Source organism: Tinamus guttatus, unplaced genomic scaffold (assembly GCF_059628265.1).
Source record: "Tinamus guttatus ecotype Peru unplaced genomic scaffold, ASM5962826v1 Tinamus_guttatus_pri_ptg000634l, whole genome shotgun sequence".
NCBI lineage: Eukaryota > Metazoa > Chordata > Aves > Tinamiformes > Tinamidae > Tinamus > Tinamus guttatus.
The window spans coordinates 1,042,463-1,057,030 of NW_028289168.1; the positions used below are offsets into that span (position 1 = coordinate 1,042,463).

The 14,568-nt window shown below is 51.5% G+C and overlaps 1 protein-coding gene across 1 annotated transcript; it reads right to left on the minus strand.

Moving 5' to 3' along the window:
* Positions 1-9,086: 9,086 nt before the first annotated feature.
* Positions 9,087-10,046, minus strand: LOC148592142 (olfactory receptor 14A16-like). The gene has a single exon (XM_088535590.1). The coding sequence runs from the start codon at positions 10,044-10,046 to the stop codon at positions 9,087-9,089; it is 960 nt and encodes a 319-aa protein (XP_088391716.1).
* Between the last annotated feature and the right edge of the window lie 4,522 nt (positions 10,047-14,568).

Below are 14,568 nucleotides of genomic sequence, written 5' to 3' on the forward strand. Positions count from 1 at the left end.
CAGCAGAGCTTGTGTCAAAATGGCAGCAGCTGCCTGGGTCAGTGGTTTCCTCAATGCTCTCCTGCACACTGGGAACACATTTTCCCTACCTCTCTGCCAAGGCAATGTGGTGGAGCAGTTCTTCTGTGAGATCCCCCACATCCTCAAGCTCTCCTGCTCACACTCCTACCTCAGGGAAGTTGGGTTTCTTGTTGTTAGTACTTGTTTAATCTTTGGGTGTTTCGTTTTCATTGTAGTGTCCTACACGCAGATCTTCAGAGCTGTGCTGAGGATCCCCTCTGAGCAGGGCCGGCACAAAGCCTTTTCCATGTGCCTCCCGCACCTGGCTGTGGTGTCCTTGTTTGTCATTACTGTATTGTTTGCCTACCTGAAGCCCCCCTCCATCTCCTCCCCACTTCTAGATATGGTTGTGTCCATTCTGTACTCTGTGGTGCCTCCAGCCCTGAATCCCCTCATCTACAGCATGAGGAACAAGGAGCTCAAGGAGGCACTGAGGAAACTCATCCCGTGGGCACAAGGTCAATGATAACAACTGTTTCATTCACTTACCAGGATATCTGGCATCGAGGCTGTATTTTATGCATTTCCTTTAATTCTCTCTTTTACATCCATCTTAAACTAATAAATACTAAAATAAAGATGCCTAGTTTTTGTCACGTCTGCACAGGAATGTCTCATTAAACACTTAAACATAGACCATGATAAAGCAGGAAGCCAGGCTTCCCCCTTCACTAGCAGAGAGGGGGGATTCTCTGAGCTGCTTCTTTGAGCTCCCTTGGATGTGCCCAGTGCAGGGAGGAGAGTTTCCCTCTGCAGCGTCTTTTCCAGCACTGACACCAAGGGACCTCTGGGGTACAGAGTCACAGCGGGACAAGGGCAGGTGGGGTGAGACCAGGGGTCCAGTGTTCATAGAATCATAGAATACTTAGGGTTGGAAGGGACCTCTAGAGATCATCTAGTCCAACCCCCTGCACACGCAGGGACACCTAGAGCACGTGGCACAGGACTGCATCCAAGCGGGTTTTGAAGATCTCCAGAGAAGGAGACTCCACAACCTCTCTGGGCAGCCTGTTCCAGTGCTCTGTCACCCTCACTGTTAAGAAATTTTTCCTTAAGTTCCTATGGAATTTTTGGTGTTTCAGGTTCCGGCCATTTCCTCTAGTCCTATCAGTGGCAACCACTGAAAAGAGACCATCACCGTCCTCTGCACTCCCTCCCTTGAGGTATTTATATACATTCACCTCTCGTGACTACGGTTAGAGTGTGATCTCAAATCTCTCTTATATCAGAGAAATGGCAACCAAGTGTCACCACAGGTTTCCATGATTCCATGCAAAGCTCCAACACACAAAACTAAACATGAGTGCACTGAAGGAAAGTCTAGAGGCAGCCTTCTCATGGCAGTTCATCTTTCCTGAAGACACATTCCAAGAGGGCAGCAGGACTTTCTCTATTTAGAGTTGGCCTCCTCATTTCCGTGCTCTCCTTCCACGCTTTATTCTGCAGATATGGCCCAGGAACTCTCATAACCTGGTAGAGATAGGCTTGTCTTTCCTTCCACCCTGGAAGAAAAGGCAGGACCAGTCCTTGGGCTCCCTTAAGCCACAGCTGGATTCCAGAATAACATTTCCATAATAAAAGGGGATCTTCCCTATGATGGTCCTGAATGTGGCCTCTCTTTAGAAACTGGAATCAAAAAATATGCGCAAGGGTGTGCAACCACAAATGGGCCTGCTCTTCTCCTTGTGAACTCCATGAGATCCAGGGGATGACCTCAGCATTCCAGGGTGATCTGTTAGCCTCAATCTAGGGTTCATCTCTCAGTGACCACTGCAGACAGGCAATGGTCTCTGCATTGCCTGTGCCAGGCTGCCCCACACGTGACTGTGCTGACGAGAGAACCCCCAGGGGATCTCCAGGCACAGGGTTTGCCTGGGAGTGGGCACTGAGGGCAGCTTTAACGAAACAGGGATGACTCACAGTGCAGGGACCAGAAGGTAGAGCACTAAACCCAGGTGCACATGGGGAAAGGAGGGCTCTGCAATGCCCAGAGAGGCAGTGGGGACCCAGGAGGCCCAGGGAAGGGGCAGTGGAGGGCGATTCCTGCACCTGCAGTGAAACACCACAGCCTGGAGCTAGTGGCCACCCAAGGACACCTCCTGCCATTGCAATATTGTGGGGCACTCTGAGTACCATCAGACCTCAGCCACCAGCATCAGCGGCCACAAGGGCACACTGACGGCTCATGGTTACTTTGTTGCCAACCACGATTCCCAGGTCCCTTTTTGTGGAGCTGCTCTCCAATAGGTCAACCGGCGGCCTGTCCAGGTGCATGGGGTTATTCCTCCCTAGCTGCAAGACCCTGCACTTGCCCATGTTGAACTTCATGAGGTTCCTCTACCCCCAACTCTCCAGGCTGTCCAGGTCCCTCTTAAAGCCTGCACAGACCTCTGGGCTATCAGCCATTCCTCCCAGGGTGCGCTCTGTCCCTTCAGGTCACTCATTAATAAACTGAACAGGTTTTGACTGACTCCTGATACCAATAGTTGCAGGTCTCCAACTAGGCTCTTTGCCACCGATCACAACCCTAAAGCCTAAACCCCAATCCCAGCTGCTCACATGGAGGTGACCTCACAGGTGCAAACCCACCACATCCCTGCTGCTGCCTGTGGCCTTCAGAGACAGCAGCTTCCTCAAACCCCTTCCCCACACAGGAACCACTGCTGCCCTCTCAGCTCCTCTCACCACAGAGACCCCCCACCCACCGCCCACGCCTGCCTGCCTGCTGCTGGCCAATCAGGCACTCACAAAGACATGACGTCACAGCGCCGTCCCGCCCAGCTCTCTGGCCCTGCCCTCCAGGGCAGCAATGGCCTCCCCAGCCCTTCCCCACCAGGAGCCCAGCCCGGGCTCAGCAGCTGCTCCGCGGAGATGATCTCAGCAGCGCAGAGCCCCGCAGGGCCCGGCTGCTGCCCAATGAGGCGCTGCGGGAGCGGTGACCTCACAGTCACCAGGCAGAGCCAGCCCTGCTGCTGCCCAATCAGCTCTGCGCGCGGCGGGGACCTCCCAAGCAGCAGCCACGCCCTCTCCCTGCAGCTGGCCTATCAGGGGCTGCGGCAGCAGTGACCTCCTCGTGCCCAGCGCAGCCATTGGCTGTGAGGCCCTGTGGGGCTCCTGGCTGTGCTGGTGTCTGTGCGGGGCCGGGGCAGGGAGGGGAGCCCAGCTCGGGGCTGCGGGTGCTGGGGGTGCTGGTGTGGGGGCCTGGGGGGCTGTGTGAGCTGCTGTGTTGGGCTCAGCCAGCACTGCCCACCCCGGCGTGGGGGAGAAGAGGGGCAGCCAGTGCCAGGGAAACCTGCCCTGGATTCTCTCCTTCTGCCCCCAGCACCCACACAAGGGTTGGAGCTGCCCAATGGGAGCCTTGGGGCTTGGGGAAGCCCCAGCCCCAGGAGTCCTGGCTGCCACATTGTCTCCTGAGCAAGGTGGGACCCTCAGGCAGGACTCCTGTGGCAGCCTCCAGCCCTGAGCAGCTGCTGCCACAGCCTGGGATCCACAGGCATCTGCAGAGTCCTGGGGACCATCTTAGCGAAGAGAAACCCCATCTCCCTGGAACCCTGTCAGGGATGTGGCTTTCCAAGTCACTGCCAAAGGAAGGACTTCTTTGGATTGCTTATTCAGTCTGTGGCAGCTCTTCATGCCGGGGCTCTTGGCACGTTCTTTCCCCTGTCTCCTGGGCGTCCACCTAAGTCTCCCATTCCCACATGTCCTATTTAAATTGGCAATTTCTAACAACCTCTTAGGACACCATGTGGACACATTGTGACTCCTCCCGATACTCTGTTCACTCAGAGACCCAACTGCTCGTTTGCCCTTTAGAGAGGTTAAAGCTTGCTCTGTCTTTCTGTAGTCTGCCCCATTAGCCAAGTCCTAACTGTATGTATGGGTTGTATTGACTTAGCACACATTCAAAGCGTGTCATTATTTTCCATGAAACTATACTTTGCTCTTTTTTGTTTCCTTGTAACTAAAACAAGATCCTCCTATGTCTGTTTGCAGCCAGTTGTCTAAATAAAGCAGGTGGGAATTGGGGCAGTTGAGCTCTAACATTCAATGCAGACCTTGGTGGACTAAGGCTGGCTTTCAACATGAGTGATTTAAATTCCCAAGAGGCTGAAATGGCAGGGCTGGGGAGATGGGGAGGAAGATTGTACATACAGTGCCTTATTTCTGGGACAATGCTTTTCCTGTATTTCCTGGCTTTACTAGGAGTCACTCTGGATGGCTGCGAATTGGCAGTGTGCTATCACCTGTTTTTTGGAATAATAATGCAAAACCATAAAAAGATGAAATACTTATATATGATTGTTGTCTTCATCTTTAAGCTACACTCCTGAAAACTCTCCAATTAGCCATGGACACTTGAAGGAAATTGCAAAGAGAGTCCTGGTTTATCAGGGCTTTTTGCTTTTAAATGAGCTCCATGCAGTACTTGGAGCTGAGTCCATGAATTGCAGCTTTGAAAGGAGATTGAAGAAATCACTGAAGAAGTCAAAGTCAGAAGGAAACCCTAAAGTTTTGTAGAGCATTAATGGATCCCACTGAGGCCATTAACTACAACAACTCACCAGGGGCTGATTAAAGCTAAAAAGTATAATCATTGGTAATAGTTAGGTAGAGAAAATACTCAGGTGGCTCTGATGCCGAATACACCCTTGATGTGTTTTATCAAGGAAAATGGCAGAGCACAGGCACAGAAACCCTGGGAAGGGAGATCCTTTCCTCCATGTGTTGCCCAAGTCTCTTTCTGGCATCAGTGTTTGGGTGAGGGTGTGCAGTGCTGAGTGCAGGACAAACACACAACACCTCCCAGGGTCCCCAGAAGGATAAAGAGGGCAAAGAAGTCCTGATGATTCGGGGTAGGCCTCAGTGACAGACACAACAGCCATAATCAAGAGGATAAAGACCTCCATTGTGTTGGGGCCTTGGCAGCGCCCTTGGCCATCTCTACCACAGGTCATCCTAGACCTTCTCCTGCAGACTATAGACACCCAATCTGCTTCCCCAGCAAGTTCTCACAAGAGGTTCTTCCCTTCATTGAGAGCTTTTCCATCCTCAGTGGCTGTTTCTTGAAACACAAAACCGCTGGCGGTGACAAACTCGCTCTGGGTGCCCTGTAGCACCACTGCTCTACCCTTCAAGTGATGTTTCTTCATCCTATTGCCCAATCTGAGCTTCCCAAGCTGTATTTTGGTCCTGTTTCCTCTTTTCATGCTGCTTCCCACTACCAAGGAAATCTCTTGGCAACCCCACAATGTGGGGACAAATATAACCTTGTGTGTCACGACAGAGTGGAACGTGAGGAACTGAAGTGGCAGGGCCTGAACGACAGGCCCGAGTCGGGGTTGACTTAGAGATGAATACGGCACTGCCTTTGCAGTGCACAACACTCGCCTGTAGAACTGCTCATGCCAGCTTGCGCGGAGGCTTATTAAACTGTAGATTTTTAAGCTCTCGTGCGGCTGTTTTTGACCTTGAAGGGAGCCCACCCATCCGAGGCCTGGGCTCTGAACAGGTCCCCATCCCACATGATAGGGAAAGTATGCCACATCAGATGTCACCGCTCACAAACAAAATGTAAGTTATCATGATTTGCTGATTTGGCTCTATAAAAGATGGACACTCTTGCCGCGATTTTGGAGACCTCACGGGTGGATGCACCACGTAAGACCTCCCAGTTGCTGGGAAGGTTCTCCAAATCCTCGCCACAACAGGGACTCCCCAGCGACTGGGGATCTGGATGATGATGACATATGATGGCATATTTAGGCAATTGGTGATGTATCTTTTAACCACTATTCTCTTTCTCATATAGTAATGGTTAGGTGCATTACCTATTTTATCTGTTGCTAAGCCTGAGTGTGTAATAAACTTATTTTGTTAAATGTATCATTCTGTACTGCCTTAATATTAATAGTGAAATAAGACAATTTTTTCCAGTGGTGGCTGGTTCTTTCCATCGCCCTGTCTGCCCCAGTCAATTGGCAAAACACCATGCTCTTTGCAGATGCCCATTGCAGCTCTCAGGATGCAAGGTTGGCCTCTGGTTTTCAGTCTTGCAGGCCACAGTATTTCTGAAGGCAGCTGTACTTCTGGTCTGGTGCTGCTTCCTGCAGGTGGTCACCCTCAAATCAAGACCAGTTGGAGGGGGCCACAAGTGTTTCCAGCCAGGTCTGAAGAGGTACCAAGGACACAAGTTGCACCTGGAGTTCTCTCAGGCAGCAGTTGCCTGTTCCAGGGTAGTGAGCAGGCAAGTGTTAGTGTACTCTTCATTTCGTAAATGGGTGTCCTGGTTTTCATGTGATGTTTCTTGGTCAAGTCACAAATTCCTCCTTCCTGGATCCTGTGGTGTAAAGAAAGAAGGAAAACTCTCCCGAGCTCCATGCTTTCTGTCCTTTCTTTTGTCCAAACCTGATTTCTGGGCTCTGCATAGCAGTCAGCAGATGGCCTGGAGGTGTGGATCTTGTCACCTGAGGTCCTGCCTTAGAGCCTATTCACTTACAATGCAGTGGGCATTGGTGGCAAGTAAAACTGTCTTTCCTTTTGGCAGGGTCAAGGAGGACAAAGAGCAGGAGCAGTCCTTGTGGTTTTGTTCTGATTGCAGGTCAAGATTGTTCAGTGTCTCGTGGCTCAGCTGTGCTTTAGTAACATCCATGAGCTGCTGTAGGTTCCGACAAGCCCTGGAAGCAGCAGTCCTCTTCCCCTGTGACCCTCTTCATTCTGCCAGGGCTCATTTTCAGCCAGAAATCCCTCTCAGCACACACCTCCCCATCCTGTGAAAGACAGGAGTGCAGGACTGTAAAGGAAGGGCCACATGCTGTGTGTGACAGCATGGCTTTCCATCCCATGGGTGACTGTGACACCACCCGCTAATCCCCACTCCCGACCACCCTCCAAGGAGAAAAAGATCTCAGTTCCAGTGCTGAGCTGTGCCAGTGCTCTTCTTTCTCATCGTGCTCCTTTGCATGCCCCAAGCCCCCTGCCCTTATGGCCCTGAGTAGCAAGTATGTGTTACAAGCAGGATGCAAATTATTGCCTGATGACTTTTAAAAGAAGGGAAAGAGCTTCTTCTCTTGCTGCTCTCCAAGAAAAAGCAGCCCAGCCTGAAGCAGGCAATGCCTGTAACAAGACCAAGCAAGGTAGAGCAAGGTCCTTCCTTGTGCTCAGCTTCTTCTATTCCCAGTTGTCACTTTGACCATGCAGGTGGCAGGTGAAATTGTCTGAGGTGTGAAACAGGAATAACACCAGAGGAGAAATTGCCACTTGTGCACTTTGAGATGTGATCGTGATACATGCAATGGTGCAGTGTGACAAACAGAGAAGGAGTAAAGGGAAGCAAGCTAACCATCAGGAGGCATGAAAACAGTGCGAGATGCAGTGCCATAAATGCAGCATTCCAATGTGAGCCCCTTTTTGCATCTATCAGGTGGTGCTCAGAGAGTCTCTGATGTGTGAAGGTCGCTTGCCAAGGACCAGAGCCACAAGCAGTGTAACTGGAGGGACTCGATTTCTCCAGTTCATGGAGCTCTGTCAGACGTGGACACTGAACAGTGCAAGAGAGTCCCCTCAGAGCCCATGGTTTTGTGGGTGTCCAGTTTGCTGAAGTGAGCGCTACTCAGATCCTCCTCCAGCAAGGGAAAGTCTTCCTTTCTCCATTTCTCCATGGTCTCCAGGGCCTAGGATTCCTGAGGGTCACTATTAGCGCTAAAGCCTGCGACAAAGGTGGCATTTTCTGTGTCCTCTCTCAGCAGGGCTCTTGGCCCATTTAGCCGCAGGCCTGTATTTTCCCTAGTCCACCTTTTGTCTCTGCTGTATTGTATTTTAAATAATTATTTATTATTATTTTATCAGGAAGGTAAGAGTAAAATATCAGACAGGAATAAATGAAGAGCGCATGTTTCGTGTCAAGTACATGGGAATGACAAGTGACTGCACACAGGACAGTTTTTGGCACTGACATTGTACCCATTGAGGAAGTTTCCTCAGTGCCTCCTTGAGCTCCTTGTTCCTCATGCTGTAGACAAGGGGGTTCAGTGCTGGAGGCACCACTGAGTACAGAATGGCCAGTACAGAGAGATCCAGAGCTGAGAAGGATATGGAGGGTGGAGAGGGGGGAATAAAGTGTCTAAGTGTGACATTTCACTGCCCCTGTGACCGGGAATAGGAGTCAGACCCAACCAAATGGGTATCACGACCTCTAATCCCTCTGGGGGACTGCAGATGACTGCACAGTCCAGAGCACCTGGACTGCAGAGCATTTCCAAGGGTGCTCATTGTGTCCAGTTGTGCCTATACATCCTGCCCCTGCTATTTGATAGATGGTGACCCAGAGGACTCCCCATTCTCCCTTCTTCCTGACAGTTGAGTCCTCACTGCCTCTCCTGAGACTGCAGAGTCCTCTTTTGCCTGTGAATTATCTCTAAGAAACTCCATCTTTGAGGAGCTCTCCCTTTATGAGGCTCTACTCACAGGCCATCCCAGGCATATGCTGTCCCAGGAGGATCTCTGTGCTCTCCTGACACCTCCAGCTTCCCCTCCATGAGAACAGCCGCCTGACACTGTGCCTTAATACGTAGGAGAGCTGTGCATGTGTAAATCCATGACCATTCACCTCTCCACTATCCTTGGACTCTGATAGATGAATTCTCAAACCAGCCCTTGGTCTCTGAAAGATCATTACATGATTCTGAGCTCTGTGTTGCTGAACCCATGGAGAATCCTGTGCAGCAGGCCCTTGAGGGATGCAAGTCCTTGGGCCTATTCTTGACACCAGCTTTGGAGGAAAAGCCCAGCTTTCACGCACTGTACTGATAGAAATTACTTTATTACAGAGATACTGTTAGGGAGCCAGTCCTTGTCCAGCATTCAACACAATTGAGGGTATCAGGTGAGACAGAGCAGACACCGTAAAAAGCGGAATGTATACAAGTAGTTATGTAGCAACACCATAACATTTATTATCACTAATAAAAGCCATAATAAAAATAACATGAAGAAACAATGCTCAATAGAGTTACGGGATACAGAAAGAGTCATTTGTGGAGAGATGTGGAAAAATTACCACTGCTTAAAAAGGTCCATGAAATCACTTTCCTAATGGCATCCTTGAGCTCCTTGTTCCTCATGCTGTAGATGAGGGGGTTCACTGCTGGAGGTACCACTGAGTACAGAACAGCCAGTACCAGATCCAGAGATGGCGAGGAGATGGAGGGGGGCTTCAGGTAGGCAAATGCACCTGTGCTGAGAAACAGGGAGACCACGGCCAGGTGCGGGAGGCACATGGAAAAGGCTTTGTGCTGGCCCTGCTCGGAGGGGATCCTCAGCACAGCTCTGAAGATCTGCACATAGGACACCACAATCAAAGTGAAACACTCAAACATTAAACAAGCATTAACTATAAGAAGCCAAACTTCCCTGAGATAGGAGTGTGAGCAGGAGAGCTTGAGGATCTGGGGGATCTCACAGAAGAACTGCTCCACCACATTGCCTTGGCAGAGCGGTAGGGAAAATGTGTTCCCAGTCTGCACAAGAGCATTAAGAAAGCCACTGCCCCAGGCAGCTGCTGCCATTTTGACACAAGCTCTGCTTTCCAGGAGGGTCCCATAGTGCAGGGGTCTGCAGATGGCAACGTAGCGGTCATAGGCCATGACTGTGAGGAGGGAAAACTCTGCTGAAAACAAGAATGCTACCAGGAAGACCTGTGCAGCACATCCCCAGTAGGAAATGGCTCTGGTGTCCCAGAAGGAATTGGCCATGGATTTGGGGAGAGTGGTGGATATGCAGCAAAAGTCGAGGAGGGAGAGGTTGAGGAGGAAGAAGTACATGGGGGTGTGGAGGCGGTGGTCACAGGCTATGGCTGTGATGATGAGGCCGTTGGCCAGGAGGGCAGCCAGGTAGATAGCCAGGAAGAGCGAGAAGTGCAAGAGCTGCAGCTCCCGCGTGTCTGCGAATGGCAGGAGGAGGAACTCGTTGAAGGAGCTGCTGTTGGACATTTTTCTGTCTCCAGGCTTTGTGGACCGTTCAAAGAAGAAAAGATATTGACCTTACAAAGGTTTTTTTCCAGTAAAAAAAAACAATATTCCAGTTCTAATACACCTCCCAAATTGCATCTCTTTACCGAGGGGATCTTTGTGCAGCTCCTTGCTTGAGCTCCAGTTTGGGGTAACTGTGTGATACGAGGAGCAGGAACATCTTCCTGTGGGCTCCACGGACATCTGTCCTGATCTGAAGTAGTGGGAAGGGGACAACAGGGAGCTCTGAGATTCACAGTTTTTCAGGTGAATTCGTCTTGGCATCTAGAAGAGATTGTCAGCATCTACACCACCTCTTCTAAAAAATGGGTGTTGAGAGCACAGTTTGGTGATTTTGGAGGGGATTTGTTTATTTTCTTTGAGTTGCCGCACTCGCCCCTGGGGAGTGCTCCTCAAAGGCAGAAATTCTCAGCATTTCCAGTGGGAATCCTGTGAGAACTGGATTCATAGTCACCTTGTGCAGAGTGAGGACAGATCATCTGCCTATTTGCCTACATTCCAGCTGTCGTGTGCCCACACCTCCTTGAGCTGCATGATGATCACTCTGTGTGTTTCCCTAAAAAGATTCCCACCCCTGCTAGGAGCAGACAAGTCCAATTTCAGACTCACAGATCTCCAACTTCTCTCCCTTTCTCCCAGCACCTGAAGGAATTGTCCATGTTCCACTTGTAGCCAAGGACACATGGGGCTATTTTTCAGCTGCCCATGAACAGTTTCCAAACACTCTTTCCACATTCTCAGCACCTGTCCTCACAGGTGTCTTGGACATCAACAGAGACAACTGGGGGCAGCAATGACCCTCCCCTGAGGACATCTCAAAGCCTAGCAGAATATGACAGATAAATGGTCAGATGACGGTGCACTGAAGATGGGCTCTGCATAAGGGAGAGTCAGCTCCATTCCTAACCCCATGGATTGCATTTCCTGGAGCTGCACAAGTTAGAGGGGGGCTGGGGACATGTCACTCCCATGCATATTCCTCTCTTCCACAACTTGGAGGGCAGGTGTCTGAACTAGCACTGAAAACCCACCAACCCCAGGGAGCCCAAGAGAAGAACAAGAGCAGCATGGAGAGGAGGGGCAAGAAGGAGCAACAACACCGGGACCCTAATGCCAACTCAGGCAAGGAGACAGAGGCAGAAGGGCGTTCAGGAACACCTTCACCTCACCCAGCAGGACATGTCACCTGCCAGATGGTGACATTGCAGGCAAGGCACTTGAGTCCCTCTGTCAGCAGGCAGGAAAAATGTCCATAGCAGGAGGGATGTCCCTGTCCTCTGCCAGAGGTCTGGACACAAAGGACAGGATTCATGGCCCAGACCCCATGGCTGTCAGTGCAGCTAGGCTGCTGGGTGGCAGAGGAGACTTGGAGGGCTTGCTCAGAGGAAGGTTTCTGCAATGGAGGGACTGAGCATGACTTCCCCAAATCCGTCCTCCCATCATGATGGACACTTCCCTCTCCTTCCCTGTCCATCTCTGCTGCCCATAGCAGTCCCTGCTGGCATCTTTCTCTTTCCCAGCATTTCTCTGGAGTCTATGTTCATAGATCATATGACACCTTTTGTGTACTCAGTTCTATCCTGCAAAAACCTCTGGGAACAGAGCACTGTCCAAGGGCATCTCTGTGCAGGCAGTTTGTAAGGAGCAAGTAAAATAAATTCCACAAAGGTGATGCTGATGCTGGCTGCAGGCTAAGATGGGTTGAAGGGGTTCTGCGAGCATTCTCACAGGCCTACTGATCTCTGAGAGTGAAGGATGGGAGTCCCAGGTCCTTGACAGAACAGATTTTCTCCCTTCTGCAATTAGGGAGAAAATCGAAAGTGCAACCAGCAGGTGAAAAGCTCCTGCCCTTGGAAATAGCCCTTCTCTTGAAATTGCTCTTGGAAAGACCCCTCAGACACATCCTGAGAATGAACTAGAGCAGTGAGCAGACTTCAGCCAGACAGCACTCTCTCAACAAGACGATGATCCTGCCCGGCTGGGGGCAACTCTGTCACTCAGAGCTTCTCTGTGCAGCACTGATCCTTGAGGCAGCAGAATCACTGGGTGACTCCTGGGGCACAGAGATGCTGCTCTGACTAAGCAACCTGGGTGGACCCAGGTCCATACCCAGCTTCACATCCCTGCAGTTATCTCAGGAAGAAAGGAGCAGCATGCCCTGCCCTGCCAAGGTGCATCAAGGAATCCCTGCTTGGAATCAACTCCTCCTCTTACTATGCCCTGCAGCCAGAGACTTACCATGCAAGGCTTTGTGAGGACTTCTTCCACAGTGAGCTCTGCTCTGCGCTCCCACTCCACACTGCCATTCCCCTCTCGCTGCCTTCTCTCCTCTGCTGTCCGCAGCAGCAGGCAGTGCCCACAGCCCTGCTGCTCTTGGCACAGGAGCTGCTCCTGCACTCGGCTGTCTCTGGGCAGTGCTGACAGGCTGCCACGAGCTGCCTCCGTCCCAGGAGCCTGGCCCCGCTCAGGAGCAGAGGAACAGCTGAACTCATGGATTTCTCTGCCCCTTGTGCTCCCTCCTCCAGGGAAAAGTGCACTTCAATAAACTAAAATAATCAGCTGCTCTCCTTCGCAAACAAGTGAAGAGAAAGAGATTCTAATATTGCCATTTATTTCCTCAGAGAATGAAGATCTATCAAAATTGGAACTGTCTCACTCTGGAAGGCTCATTTCACATCCCTTAACTAGACAGGAGACTGAGGAGTGAACAAGTGGGGAGTTCATTGACTCAGGGTTCAGGTGCTGATTCAGAAATATCAATCTGGGCAGTACCTGTCTAGGCCTGGATCTGAAGTCGTATTCAGATCCCTCCTGTAAACTCCACAAAAACACAAGTGGTGGGATTTCCCTTCCCAAAACTGAAGCGAGCAGAGCACAGTGATCTGCACACGAGCTCCTTCTCAAAGCTCCACTCTAATCACTGGAGATGCAGGGTGAGAGTCAGTAGCTCCTGCAAAAACACTTGGTGACAGTGGAAGAGACTGAGGAGGGCCAAGGTATGTGACATTGGAAGAGTCTGAGGGGGTCCAAGCAAGGTGCCAGTGATGGAGCTACTGAGAGACATGCATCATCCTACAGCATGAGCTGGGGTCCAGGTGGGGAATTGCCTTGGCTGTCTGTCTGAAATGACCCCAGATGCCAATTACAACGAGAGCATGGGGAAGTTGAGGCATGGGAAGATTCCAGGATTAACCAGCAGCTCTTGTAATTCAGTGAAGTGCCTTGATTTGATGGCACAGAAAAGGGCTGGCAGGGCCTTGTAAGATGCCAGGGGTGTCCAGCACAACCACACGTCTCTAGCAGATACAGCCGGGGACCTACAGGTAAACCACGTCCCCTTGGAGTGATTGCTGGATAAGTGCCCCAGGACATCCTGCGTTTCCATCCTGTACCCAAAGACATTCCAGCACTGGCTGTAGGGAAAGCCCATCCCATCTACATCCAGGGTGATGCATAAATGGGAGGCACCCCAGCCCTGCCTCGTCTCTGCTCCAGGCTCTGCACTCTCAAACCCTTCTAGCTCTCCTCCCCTGAACTTTTCTTCATCCCACCACATGGTATGAACAGGCAATGGGCTAATGAGGACCTCTGGGTGGCTGCATCAAAGGCTGCCAAGGCCCATGGACATCTTCGGTGGCAACTTGTTCTTCCTGAACCAGCGTCAGCTACAGGAGAGAGTGCCCGTTGGTCTGCTTTGTGTGAGAGGAAATGCCCGTGGCCAGGAATACGTGGTCCCTCGCTGGAGAAGCTCCTGCTGGGCTGTCTTGGCTCAGGTCTTCTTCTCCACCATCCTCTGGGAATGTGCCCTCCCTCTGGGTCCCATCCCTGCTGCCGCCTCTCCCTCCAGCCCCACTGCTCACCTCCCTCATGCGCTCCTGCACTCCAGGGATCCCATCCATGGATGAGGAGCAGCCATTCGCCCGCTGCTCCTTCTCCATCTCTGGGACTCGCTCTGGGGACAGCCCTGCATGGCCAGCGTCTTTCCAGCCTGTCCTCTGCACAGACAGACGCGTCCTCACAGTCCGTGTCACAGCCCTGTCCTCTGATCAGCTGCTCACACTGAGGGGACCTCACAGGCCCTTGGCTGGGGCTGGTTCTGCTGCTGGCCAATCCCGCACGGGGGAGCAGTGACCTCACAATGTGCCCTGGAACCTTCAGCTGGCTCTGGCCTATCAGCAGCAGGGACAGAGGTGACGTCACAAGAAACCTCAGCAACCCAGAGCCTCCTGATGGCGTCAAGTCTACAGAGAAGGATGTGACCTCACAGTCACCCTCAGAGCCCTATCCCTGCTTTTGGGCTATCAAAGACTGGCCCAGCAGTGACCTCACTACCAATATCCAGGCCATATCCCTGCTTCTGGCCTAACAGGAACAGGCACAGCAGTGACCTCACTAACAAATATCCAAGCCATTTGCCTGCCGCTGGCCTATCAGGTCCTGAGGCAGAAAGGCCAACACAACCAACATCCAAACCATGGGCCTT